The sequence below is a fragment of the Episyrphus balteatus genome, chromosome 3 (genome assembly GCF_945859705.1).
Source record: "Episyrphus balteatus chromosome 3, idEpiBalt1.1, whole genome shotgun sequence".
Lineage (NCBI taxonomy): Eukaryota > Metazoa > Arthropoda > Insecta > Diptera > Syrphidae > Episyrphus > Episyrphus balteatus.
This window is the reverse complement of record NC_079136.1, coordinates 24,235,727-24,249,191: the sequence shown is the minus strand read 5'-3', so window position 1 is coordinate 24,249,191 and position 13,465 is coordinate 24,235,727. Positions and strand designations below refer to the sequence as shown.

Below are 13,465 nucleotides of genomic sequence, written 5' to 3'. Positions count from 1 at the left end.
TTGGTCTCGCAACTCGTAATAGCAACAAACGACCAACGACGACAACCGACAACGAAACCGCCACCGACAGCAACAAATAAAAAAGAATTTCAAAAATAAAAAAAAAAAACATCGATGACGTGTGTGATATTGTGCGATGATTCATTGCGTATAGTGTAATTTAATTTTAAAATTTATTTTTTATTTTATTTAATCTCATTCTATACTCGTTTATAGTTCGAAAGACTTTCTTGCCTTAGAGTGCCTTTTTTTTATTTTATTCTCTTGGCTTTCGAGGCATTTTTATTTGTGCATCTAAATAATTTATTAAAATTTTTAATTACATTTGAAGGGAAGGCTTTTGATTGGGTGGTGATCGGTGATCTTGCATCTGATCTAATCGTTTCGGATCTTTTTCCCTTTTTTTTATCGCTTTTGTCGGTTCGGTTTTGAAAAGTGATTAAGTGAGCCTAAGCTGAGTGTATGTGTTTATAGTTTGTTCTCTCTGGGGCAAATTAAAGTTAATGATCTATAATCATTGGTGGTATTTGAATGAGTGTAGTGTAAACACACCCTTTAAGCGATCATGCAAAATCCTAGTAATTATTATTCGTGTAATTCGAATGGGGGTGCGGTAATGCTGACTCCAGCAACAGCGCTAGGTAATGCAAATCAGCAAAACATAAATAGCAATGATCAGTTTCATCAGCAACATCAACATCATCAACAACAACAGCAACAACATCAGCAAGTGCAACATTTGCCACCACTGCAACAGCAGAGACGTCAACAGCAACAAATTATGTTGCAAATGCAACATCAACAACAACAACAACAACAACAACACCTCCAACAACAGCAAAATCTTTTGCAACATAATCCACATTTGCAACAACAACAGCAACATCACATGCAACAACATCAGCAACATATGCAAACAAATAGGTTATATCCGCCTTATAACGCTGCTGTCGATATGCAGACGAACTACGATAGGAATGTCTACGATGTTCCATCAACTCCGGCGCCATACTATAATCAGCAGCACCATCAACGGGTGAGTGTGATTTAAGGTGGTCATACAATTCGGAAACGAAAGGACTTCCTTTTTTTGTCCCTTTTTCTTGCTCTTCTTTTTTTGTTGTGAATGGTTATTTGGGTGACTTGGCAGAGGTTATTTACGGGAGTGATCTTTTAGATATGACATTAGCTACCTAAATAGGCAAGGCAGACACTTTCATTTGCGCTAATGATCATGATGCAAGGATTTGTGGGTCATTAAGGACACTTTAACAAAAAAAAATCAAGCAATCAAGTAGGATTTGGTTTGTTTATTCAACATTATTCAAGACTTTCGCAATATTTAAATGTATCTAACCTAGAAAAAAATCACAATTCAGATAGCTACATTTGAAACTTTTAGATTTTAATCATCGTTGAGCAACACACCCCTGACGCATATTTTTTTTTTTTTATTAGGTTTGTTATAATTTATTCTTGTTTTTTTTTATTTTTTTGGTTCAAGAAAACAAGAAAATCAAATAGATACAAATAAAAGGGGTCTTAATAACTTTTTTTTTTATTACATTTGTATATAAATTAAATGGGACACGTTCAATGATCTCACATAAGATCTATTTTGCATCTATAATTTTAACAGAACTTGATCAGTTAAGAAGATCACATGACATTAATTCTTTGAAAATTTTTGTTTGTTTAGTCATGATTTTATTATTATTTTTTTTTTAATTTGTTGTTGGGTTATTTATATTTTTTGTATTATTTTTATTGCAAAAATAAATAGTAAAACCTCTTTCGGTTTATTTTGATGATTTCGCAAAAGGATCCTTCCATTTCTGAAGGAAGTCACTCTCACTGTCTTAATTATTGAATTTTGAAGTGTAGGTAAGCACACAAAAAAAATCGATAAAGATTGTATCGATATCGATAAACAGTATCGATATGACCAATAGTCTATATTTCTGTATTTGTGTTAAAGATATACGGGAATGTTAAAAAAAAGTTATATGTATTATTCTATTATTTGGAATAATATATTTGATTTATTATCATGCATTTATGTTCTGTACAAAAGTTTGAGCTGTCAAAATTGTAGTTTCTAGATTCATTTAAATTCTAAACCCCAAATAAGCAGTCAATTCTTAAGCAATTTCTTATTTCATGCATAAAATTTTCTTGCAAATAAATGTGTCATTTACTTTTCTTAAAGTTTGAAGTATATAAATCAATATTCAGAGTGAAAATCAGAAAAGAACTGAAGGGTCCAGGGGAAAAACGGCACATGTCCACTTTTTGTCAAAAATAAACTAATGATGAGGGGTTGTAGTATTTACTGAGAACTATCTGATGGCATCCTTACTTTTATGAAACAAATTTAAGCCTTGCTGGAAAAATAAATAAATTGTATGGAGAACAATATCTTAAACAATATTTTAAAATGCTTTTTTCTCGAAATGAGTTGGAATGGATTTGTGCTGTTTTTCCCCTGGACCCTTCAACTCAAAAACACAATTTTGCTTAACTTATTCTAATGCCCAGGTTATTCACTCCATTAAATTTAAAAGCGTCATTAAAAATTGAAAATTTACTGAATTGCATACGAATTTTAAAATTTCTTCTTTTCAATGGCGACTTTAAATATAATGGAGAGTGATTAAATTGGAGCCCAAGTTATGTTTTTTAAAAGTTTAGTAAGAAATTAATTTTACTAAAGTGTGTTGTTTTTAATGCTTGTCCAAAACTGCCAAAGGGGTGTCCAAATCCAAAGCTGCCCTCTTATGGGGACAGATGTTACCATTTACTAAATAGTCAAAATTAACAACATGTAACAAAAAACTAAATTTAAGCCGCAAAAAAGGATCTATTTTTAAGAAAATATACCAAAGCTATTTAATATTTGGTTATTTGAGCATTGACTTTTGTTAGAAGTTAGAAAATTAAAAGATCGAATCTTTCAAACGCTGTTTGTTTGATTTTCATAGTCGAAGAATGCTCAGAATCTGTCATTATTAAAAAAAAAATTTAAATCAGATTTCAAAAGGTTTTACAAAAATTCTTAAACTTACAAACTTACCAGTAAACCAAAATTTTCTGGAAAAAGTGTTTACATTGAACTTACATAGCCTTCCTCAAGTTTACAACTAGACAAAGGAGTAAGAGTTCGTATTTAGCCACAATATACTAAACAACAAAAGGGAGCGGTACGATTGATCGCAAACTAAAATCTCTTATAACAAAATCTCGCATTTTTGCAAAAATCACGCAAAGCAAAATTTCGCATTTTTAACATCTCACATAACAAAATCTCGCATTTTCAAAATCCTGCATATTAAAATCTCGCATTTTAGAAAAAATCTCGCAAGTTCATTAAATTCTTGCTATATCAAAATCTCGCATTAGAAGAATTAGTTTAGAGCGTAAAGTTTCTTAAATTTAAATTGCTTTTTTGGCAGCAAAATGTATAAGCAACCAGATTAAATGAAAAGAGAAGGTCGAATACGACAAATTCACATGCATTAAGTCCTTTTGACTGCAACATAAAACAGTTGTCCCTGAACACTTTAAAAAAACTGGCATAGGCGCCTGACAGTTAACAAACCTTTTCTTTTTCTATTTATCTCTTCAAAACAAAACGAAAAAAAAACAGAAGAGGGAACTTCTGGGCTTTCCTAAGCTAGCAATATCATGTAGGTTTATAATCTCGCGCGCGCGAATTAATAAATATTTTATTTCAATGCGAGATTATAAATTTCGAGATTCTAGTTTGCGAGATTTTAATGTTGCGAGATTTTAGTAAACGAGATTTTGGAATTGCGAGATTTCGATAAAAAAAGATTTCATAATACGAGATTTTATGATGCGAGGTTTTAAGAACAAGATTTTAAAATGCGGTCAATCGTACCCAACCCACAACAAAAGCAATTCACTTCCAAAATATACAAATATAGATTTTGGAATAATTGACTTATTTCACATTCTGTGTAATTTCATGTTCACCGTCAGCTAAGTCTATTTTTATAGTGGCTCAAATGTCACAAAAACTTTTATCCTAAAAACAGTAGGTTTTTGACAAACAAAAATGTTGTACAAACTTTTAGCTGAATTGTTTCAACTTTGAGTGAATAAAATCGCCCTAAGGGTGTTGAAAACAACTCTAGGATTTTTATTGGGCACGTTCAGGAAATATTAGCATAGCCGTATTTAGGGGGGGGGGGGGGTTTAGGTGTTTAACCCCCCCCCCGAAATTTTTTTTCAGAAAATCAAAAGATACCTATATTATAAACATATACAAGTCTAATATGTGCAGCACTAAATGATTTGTTTTTGTATTTTAGTGATTTGATTACCTATATGAAAATCTCCCTTAAAATCACTACCAATTTTGCATCGTTGCAAAAGCTGTCGATGAAGTTTGTATAAAGGAAAACAAAAATTGTTTGGTCCATTACAAAGAGTTTTTATCTCTTTGACCATTTCCTTAAGCACTATGTTAACACCTTAAAATGCTCTTTTAAGAACCCTTTAAATACCACAAGTACTTATGCAGGGTTTTTGGTGCCGAGACTAAACTATGCTTTTTAAAAGGGTTTCGGTGGCCGAACTCGAATCCAAAGACGGACTTATTCGATCACATCTCGTTTTTGAAATATTACCCTTAAATCTATTTAAATCTTTCAGACATCTTTTATACTGTATGAGATATCTTCAGTTGCTTATTACCCACTTTTGTTCTATGTTAACCTTAAATCCAGTATGTAAGCGAAAATAAATGTATCGATTTATTCAGAGACTGTAGTTCTTCTCAATATTCTTGTTTTTGATCCCCTTTAAAAAAAAAATAGTAGGGTGTCGGTGCAATACTCGGTTTTATATAAATAGCAGTTTTATATGGTGCGATTATACTTTTGCAAAGCACTGTATTTACAACATTTCGTTATTCTTTTGTTTCAAATTATAAAATTAAACAATTTCAGTTAATTGTTAAATTTCAAAGTGAAGTATAACACTGGTCAACAAAATTAAACTTCTTTTTTGTTACAGAAACCAGGGTATACTCTTCTATAGGTTTGTTGTGTGCTGAGCTCGAAACCGAAGTCAGAAAAATTCGATCACATAACGTTTTTGAGATATTCCCGTTAGAAAATCGAAAATGCCGCTTTTTACCAGTTTTCAGGGTTATTTTTTAGCGTTTACTTATTTTTTTTTAATTGAATTTGTAACAGTTTCTAAAAGAATTAAGTTTTGTCTCTCTAAATCCGTTTAAATATCTATTTTCTTCCTCGAGAAATCATAACTTGAAATCAAAGTGTTTGGGGCATCTCATATTTATTTGCTTTTAATAGCAAATATCGAAAAGTTCTGTACCAATCGCTTTCAAATTTTGACACAATTCTTTTAGAAACTGTTACAAATTTAATTTAAAAAAAATAAGTAAACGCTAAAAAATAACTTTGAAAACTGGTAAAAATCGGCATTTTCGATTTTCTAACGGGAATATCTCCAAAACGTGATGTGATAGAATTTTTCTGACTTCGAATTCGAGCTCAGCCTATAGAAAAGTATACCCTGGTTTCTGTAACAAAAACCTTGTTGACCAGTGTAATTAGCTCATGTCAAAGAACTTGGATTATTTAAAATTTTGGTTTTTAAGTATTGCTTATTTCATTTAGAACTCAATAGATAGAATGTACCTGTCAATTTTCTGCTACAAAATTTTAGTGCAAGAAAAAATCCATTTTTCAATGTTTTATATATTAAATTGTACGAAATAATTTTTTTTATAAAGCCTTAGAATGGTTAAAGTTTGTTTCTTAAAAAATTTTCTATCAACCAACTTATCACTCTTTGTACCTACAAAACTAGAGATGCCGCTGAATATTCGGCCATTTTTAAATTCGTTTACCGTAAGCAGGGTTTTTTTTTAACTTTTAACTACGAATTCCTCTCCTAAAAAATACTTAAAAAGGATATTGTCAAATTTTTCGCTTCTACACAGTTCAAATGATACAAAGTATTGTGATTTCTAAAAAAAAATTTTGTTTGGCCTGAGCAGTCAGCTTTCCAATAAAATTACCTAAATTTGAAGTACTTTTTTTTACAGTTGACCAATCAGAGAGCGAGAAATTACCTAAGTATTTAGGCCCTAACGTTTCTGAACCTGCCCATTTTCAATTTGAGAATTCATTTTTATTCACTTAAAGTTGACGTTTTTGAATTTCGATTTTCAAATCTAGAGTTTTTCAACTTTAGATTTTCTCAACTTCTGAAATATTCAGAAACTTGAGATTTTCTATCAAAATGTCATTTTCACTTTGTATTTTTTTTTTTTTTTTTCAAAAGTTTGTTTTTTCCAAAAATCGGTTGGTTTTTGTTGAGAACCACTGTTGTTTTTTTAATGTTTTATGTCTCTTTAAACATATTTTTGCTAAGTACAATTGGTCGCTGATATATATGTACATAATATGTAAAACATTTTGAATTCATTCTGGGTTAATATTTTTACCAAAAAAAAAAAAAAAAACTTGAGAATTTTTGATTTCAATGACACGCAAACTTCTAAATGACATTTTTTAACTGACAGTATTTTTTTATATTTACAAATATCCCAAGGATATTTTTCAATCTGAGAGTTAAACAACCTTAGATTTTTAAATGAGGAGTTGAGAAAGAAATAAGAGAATAAAACAACTTGAGCTTCAACTGTTGTTTCGAAGACAACTCCAAAGTTAGCCAACTTTAAATTTTTCTTCAATTTGACACATAGTGAATAAAATGGCCCTAAAGCTGTTTGTTTATACTACATTATTTCACAAAATGTGTTGCCTATATCCTTTATGAATGGATGTGTGCATTTTAAATTTCGGCGTCCTAAATCGTTTGTTCCTCTGTAGGTATCAAAAACCCTCTCTCCCTAGAAAGTTTCTCGTCTATTATAAAAAGTATGTTAAATAATTTTAATAAATCTTTCCTTATTTCAACAATTATGTATTTATGCTAAGCATTTGAACTGTTCTCAAGTACCAAAAAACCAAAAGAAAAAACAAAATCAAAAACTAATGTTTGTCTAGATGTTGTCAAATGAAATTTTTTTTAACCATTTCGTATTTTTTCTGAAACAAAAAAACAAAAATTACTTTCGTTTTTAATTACTCTGGCCATTATGGTAATTTTTTCTCTATACAAACATAGTAATAACCTACAAACTTACTCCTGAACGTTGATCATAATGCAGGGGGTGTATGGTTTTGTGAATGAAAACAAAATAAGGTTAAACAATAAAGTAGGATAAGCACACCTACTCCAAATATAAACATATCAAAATTTACTATAGACGAATATCATGTACATGCAACATAAATGGCCAAAGTATCAAACAACTACAATGTATGTTGATAAAATGTCACTTTCAATGATAAATCTGTCATTCTTGTTTTTTATCTTGTTAGAGGGATTTTTCAAGTTTTGTTAAGTACACATAAATATATATTTGGCTGCAAGGTATCTTGGTATGAATTATGAATTTTTTTGTTTTTGCTACAAAAAAATATTGTAATGGAAAGTTTTGTTATGAATTTATTTCAATGTAGCTAACATAGATTAGATCTTTTGTGGACATAATTTTTTTGATAAATAGATAATATTTCGGTGATGTGATAAGTTTTAATCTAAAGTATCTCGTTTTGAATTAAGTGTGTTTTGAAACAGAATCTGGTCGCGGTTAAAATCTACTGAGGTTTTAAGTGTTAAATGTTAAAGAAAGTTAGGCATAATGTCTTATAATAAAGCCAAAAGTCCTAAAATTCCCTAATGGATGATTTCGGCTTTGACCTCTACACCGGAAACAAGTAGGTAGAGTGGATGTCAGCGTGCTATAGCTCGTATAGCGGATGACTGTTTGACTGGCTAAAGGGAAATATTCAGCATCCCTCCTGCCCTCCTGCCACTTAACACAGTATTGCACTGATAATCTCATACAGGTATCTACCAGGGTAGGCTAAGACCAAGAATTTGTCATTACCAAAACGATCCGTGATTGCAGTTTTTGTCTTTGTTGATTGGCTATAAACAGTCCCTATGAATTAAAAAAAAAACACCAAACATCTGCTTCAAAGGTCGACAAAATAACAATTCGCTCTGTTACTGAATCAAATTTTATTTTTTTGAAGAACAAAAATAAGTTTGACTTTTCTACTTAATGAAAATTTTTGAAACTTAAAGTAAATAAACAATAAATTAAAGCTACTTGTCTCCATTAAGCTTATTCAGGATAAAACCATCAAGGTAAATTAAACAACAAAAAGTAGATAAATAAAAATATATGACAAATACTTTTTTTATTTTATTAAATATACAAATTCGCCTTGAGATACTTCAGTTTCAGAGTATCTCGAACATTTTAAAAAAGCATTTATGAGGTCATTTAAAGTGGTTGCAAAAGTTCAAGGCTAAACCAAACAGCATTTTCAATCCCAACAGCTACTTAACTCCAACGGTCATGAGAAGATATATACGTTGTTTAACTTTATTTTCTTTATATATTTTTTTTGTAATAATTTTCGGAATGGAGTTGCATTAAAAAATAAAATGCACGACTGGGTCGCACGTACTTGCTCTTGTAGTTCAAAGCATCTTTATCTTAAATATCTATTGGAAATTTAAGATTTTGTGAAGAAAAAAAAAATAAAAACAAAAAAAAAATCGAAAGTTAAAAAAATTCAATTTTTTAAAAATTTTTTGAAAAACTTTTTTTTTTAATTTATTTTTACATTTTACACTTCAAAACCTATGATGTCTGTAAATTTTGAAAAAATTGACTTATGCATTGATGAAATATATGGACTTAAAAAACATGTCAATTTTTGAAAAACGGCAACGCCATATTTCCGCTCTTGGCATTTTTTGAGAAAAACTAAAAACGCAGTTTTGTTGGAATCAATAAGAGTACTGCGCACACCAAATTTAAACGAAATCGTTAGAGCCGTTTTCGAGAAATTTGAAATACCTCGAAAACGTTATATGGGAGATATGCGTTAAATTGGAGATATTAAAAAAATAAAAAAAACGGACCTAGGGAATTACGTAAAAATCATCTGTACCAAGTTTCAAGCAAATCCATCCATCCGTTTAGGCCCTAGCTCGATGTACAGATGGACGCACAGACGCACAGACGCACAGACGCACAGACGCACAGACCGACGGACGGCATGACGAAAACCACTTTTTTGATCTTCTCCATCATAGTAATGTTGGTTTTGATTAAAACCTCGATTTTTTTTTTCTACACGAAACCAATACTTGCCCTATAGAGCAAGTAAAAAATAACGAACAAAAAAAATTAAGACTGTGTGAAGTTATTTTGAGAATATTTTAACATCCATGAATGGGAGTGGCCATTCAACATACATAGTATATTTGTATAATTAAGATACTGTTGGCGCTCGGTAAATTTTGAATTGTCTCTTTGGAGGAGCAAATTCAATCGAGGTTATAAATTTATGTATATTTCAACTCTCAAGACAGACAAACATAAGAAATTATATTAAATGGGATATATTTACTTTTTTGAGACAGAATATGGATATTTTTGTATGTGAATTCTAAATTATTTAATTGCGGAATGGATTCAACACCGTCTGCTTGTCGCCCTAACTGACGAATTTGCTGGTACTAGTTGCAAAACGAAAATTTTTATAACAATCAAAATAAAAACCAGAATAAATAGTCTTGAAGATTTTAACGGAATCAATGATTAAGGTCAATATTTATCTATTTCAAGGTTAGTTTATAATTAAAAAAAATATCAATAAGAAATTTTTAAATTATTTTTATTTTTATAAAAAAAATATAAAAACAATTTGTGGTCAAATACTTCAGACTATGGCTAATCTAAATTTATTTTTTTCATTCAAACTATGCAAATCAGTGCGCCACAGAAAAACCCATCGGGAAAACCCCAATAGTTAGCCGCATTGTTGTGGATTGCATTTTAATTTTACTTAATTATAGAAAATGAACATTGAAGATAGCATCTAATGAATAAACAAGGGCATTTTTTCACACTTAAAAAAAAAAAAAAAAAAAAACTATTTGTTAAGCAAAAATAGTTAAGCACATCTTTCACAAAATATAGCCTCGAAGTTTTTCAAAGTACAAGTATGAAGATTCTGAGATCAAAGAATTGTTTTCTTTGATTACACCGGTCAACAAAATTAAACTTTTTTTTTGTTACAGAAACGAAAATAAACTTTTCCAAATGTTTTTTGTGTGCTGAGCTCGAATCCGAAGTCAGTGAAATTCTATCACATCACGTTTTTTAAATATTTTCTGTGGTAAAGTTCATACTCTTTGACTATAGTTCTCATAGTCAAACTTATGTTGTGAACCCGTGACAACACATTTTTATCATTAAATTTATTTTCTTATTAATTTCTCTAATGTTTTACCTAGAACATAAACACTTGGCAGAAGTTGCAACAATATTTTACCGGTATATAAAATTTCTTTATAATTTATTGATTACTCATGTTCATGAGGCTCGTTTTAGTGTTTAAAATAAATCAATAGACTCGTATCAGTAAAAGAGGCTTGATTTTTCAATTGAAATCATTCGAGCAACAATCTTATCAGACATTTTCAAAACAAAACAAATCAATGGCAGACTGCACGTCGTCATCTTTGACACACCACTACCGGTTGTATCATCATTGACGTTGGTCTACGTAATATAGATTAATATCATATCAATTCCCAGTAGCAAAATAATAAAAAAAAAAAATATTTATTCAATTGTTTATGATTTAATGCAACTTATTTCATATAACTTTTCCAAAAACTCTATCTTTTTCGTATGAAACAAAATTGAGTGTTAAACATACACACCTAAATATTTTTCGTTTAAGTGACCTCTCATGTCGTGTTGTAACACTTAAATGATAACATAAAATGAAGCTTTGAAAAATAAAGTTAAATAAATTTTAATAATACCCACAAAATGTATTTTATTCAATCGATCAAGTTTCAATTTCAATTTAATTTCAATTTGTTTTTCAAAATGGTGTACAAATAAGACTGAGTCTTTTATAGTACCTTAAGTTGGACTTGAAAATTTAATAAATTTAGCTTAATTTTTACTTATACATTACATAATAACAAAATATACAATTTTAAATTTAAAAAAAAATTAATATATTCTTTTTACTGTTTGTGTGCTAAGATGAATTAAGATGGTTAATCAATGCTTTTTTGCATTCTAATATTCCTACTACTTGTTTTAAAGACAATGGTAAGGAGTTCCATAGCCTGGTGGCATAAACATAAAATAATCTCGAAGAATTTAGATATGTACATAAGGGGTAAGGGGTAATAATATTCAAGGTTCGAGCAGACTGGGCAAAGTTTAACTTATCATATAAATATGAAGGTGTTTTTTTGTTTATTATTTTATGCAAGAAAATACAACATCTTGCATCAAAATGCCGAAAACTGCTTCCTAGGACCAATTGATGGTATTGCGAAACATGGTCAAACCTTTGCAAACCAAAAATGTAGCGAATGATGCTATTAAAAGCAACAAGCAGTTTATGTAAAGCGATGGAATCAAGCTTGGCGTAAACTACTGAAGCATACTCAATTATAGGAACGAGCAAGGATTTGCTGATTCTCTATTTCGCATAGACTGGCGTTAATCCGGCAAACATATTTAGCTTTCGAAGAGCACCATAAATACGACCAACAGCGAGGTTAATATGGTCGTTGGATGAAAGAAAACAATTTATTTTGAAACCAAGGCTTGTAACCGTTGACGCGAACTCAAGTTTGTGTTGCGATAGTATTATAGGTGGAAGGTCTATTGTATCAAATCTTTGTCTAGAAATGGCAATTATTTGAGATTTGGCCGGGTTTAGTGTTAGGCCATTGCAAATAGCCCATTCATAAATCCGCTGCAAATCTTCGTTCATTCTATACGATAAGTCCTCCAATAGGTTAAACGGTCGAGAAAGGTAAATTTGGACATCGTCTGCATAGAGATGAAACATGACATTTTTGCACACTAATGGTAGATCGTTAATAAAAATACAGAATAAGATTGGACCCAAAATTGAACCCTGAGGAACTCCAGCAAGCAAACTAATCGAGTTAGAAAATGTGTCACCAATTTTCACTATTTGTCTTGAATTAGACGTACCGATCTTCTACTAAAACCAAAATATAAATTAAGTTTTTTACCTAGAATACCATGATTTACACGATCAAAGGCTTTTGTGAAATCCAGCAAACAGAGAAGGGTTAAGAAACCCTTATCATATTCAATTCGAATATCATCTAGAACTTTGACAATAGCCGTAGAGCAGCTGTGCTCAGCCCGAAATCCAGACTGCACCGGGCAAAATAAGAGTTATGCTGTCGTATGTGGTCTGAAATTTGGTTTGATAGAACCTTTTCAAAAATCTTAGATAAGCAAGGCAATATACTGTTTTCATTTATCAAAACTAAATTTACCAAATTGAAACTTATCATTTAATTTTTGATGTTTTAATTGGTTTAAAAAAGCAGTCAGCAAATAATATAAATTATGTATCTACATCTCTTAACATTTTCTGAAGAGTTTTTCTTTACATCCTTCAACACTCAATGTAGAAAAAGAACAATTCCGTTTAAGACTTTTTTAATTTTCAAACGTGCACAATGCATTAATTTTTCAATTTATTTCAATGTCAAGTGCACAATCAAACAATGACTTGACAAAACCATACAGCACTTCTTTCCTAAAATAAAGAAACAAGGATTGCTGGCGTCTATACAGTTACAAAGAGCAATACACAAAAGTACTTTGTTCTTTACTCGCAAAAGCGGGAGCACATGTTCAATTTGCCCTAACAAAGAAGTGTCACGCTGCTGTGAAAGTGTTAAACTAATTAGCAACAGTAGTAAAAAAGTTCACACAAGTTCAAGTACCAAGTTGACCAACGGTTTAAAAGTAAAAATTTGAGTCTAAAAAAAGTAAAAAAAAATAATTTTGTATGCTGCACAATGTCTTTTTGTCACCGAAGTCGTAGGCGGTAGCAAGTTGTCAGTTAATTGTTTGGAAAACATATCATCATGGGGGATATTTCTAGAAATAGTTTTTATAAGTTTTGACTATACCCATGTGTACCTATGAGATTAAATTCATTGTTTGCTCATAGATGGCGTTAATGGAGGTATGAATCTACTTACTCTACACTTACCCTTAGCAACAATGTCCATTTTTAATTCGGAAATTTTGTATTTGCATCGAAGAAATTGGATGCCGATTTATATTAAGTGTTTGTGGAGGCATATTCATAGTGACTATAATTTATCCAAACATTCACCTATTCTTATCGTCTGTATTTACACTGCAATCGCGATCTGAGACGATGCGTCGGAACTTGGCGAAAACGTTGTTTTTTTTTTGACAATTAAGTACCTATGATTTGTTATGAAT

General features: G+C 30.6%; 1 protein-coding gene across 1 annotated transcript in view; it reads left to right on the top strand.

Annotated features, from left to right (window-relative positions):
• The first annotated feature begins 406 nt into the window (after window positions 1–406).
• LOC129916986 (transcription factor kayak) overlaps window positions 407–13,465 on the top strand; it is a 97,151-nt gene continuing 84,092 nt past the window's right edge. Inside the window, exon 1 of the mRNA XM_055997286.1 lies at window positions 407–1,036. Within this exon, the coding sequence (XP_055853261.1) occupies window positions 566–1,036 (471 nt within the window). The 5' untranslated portion in view covers window positions 407–565. The remainder of the gene's footprint in view (window positions 1,037–13,465) is intronic.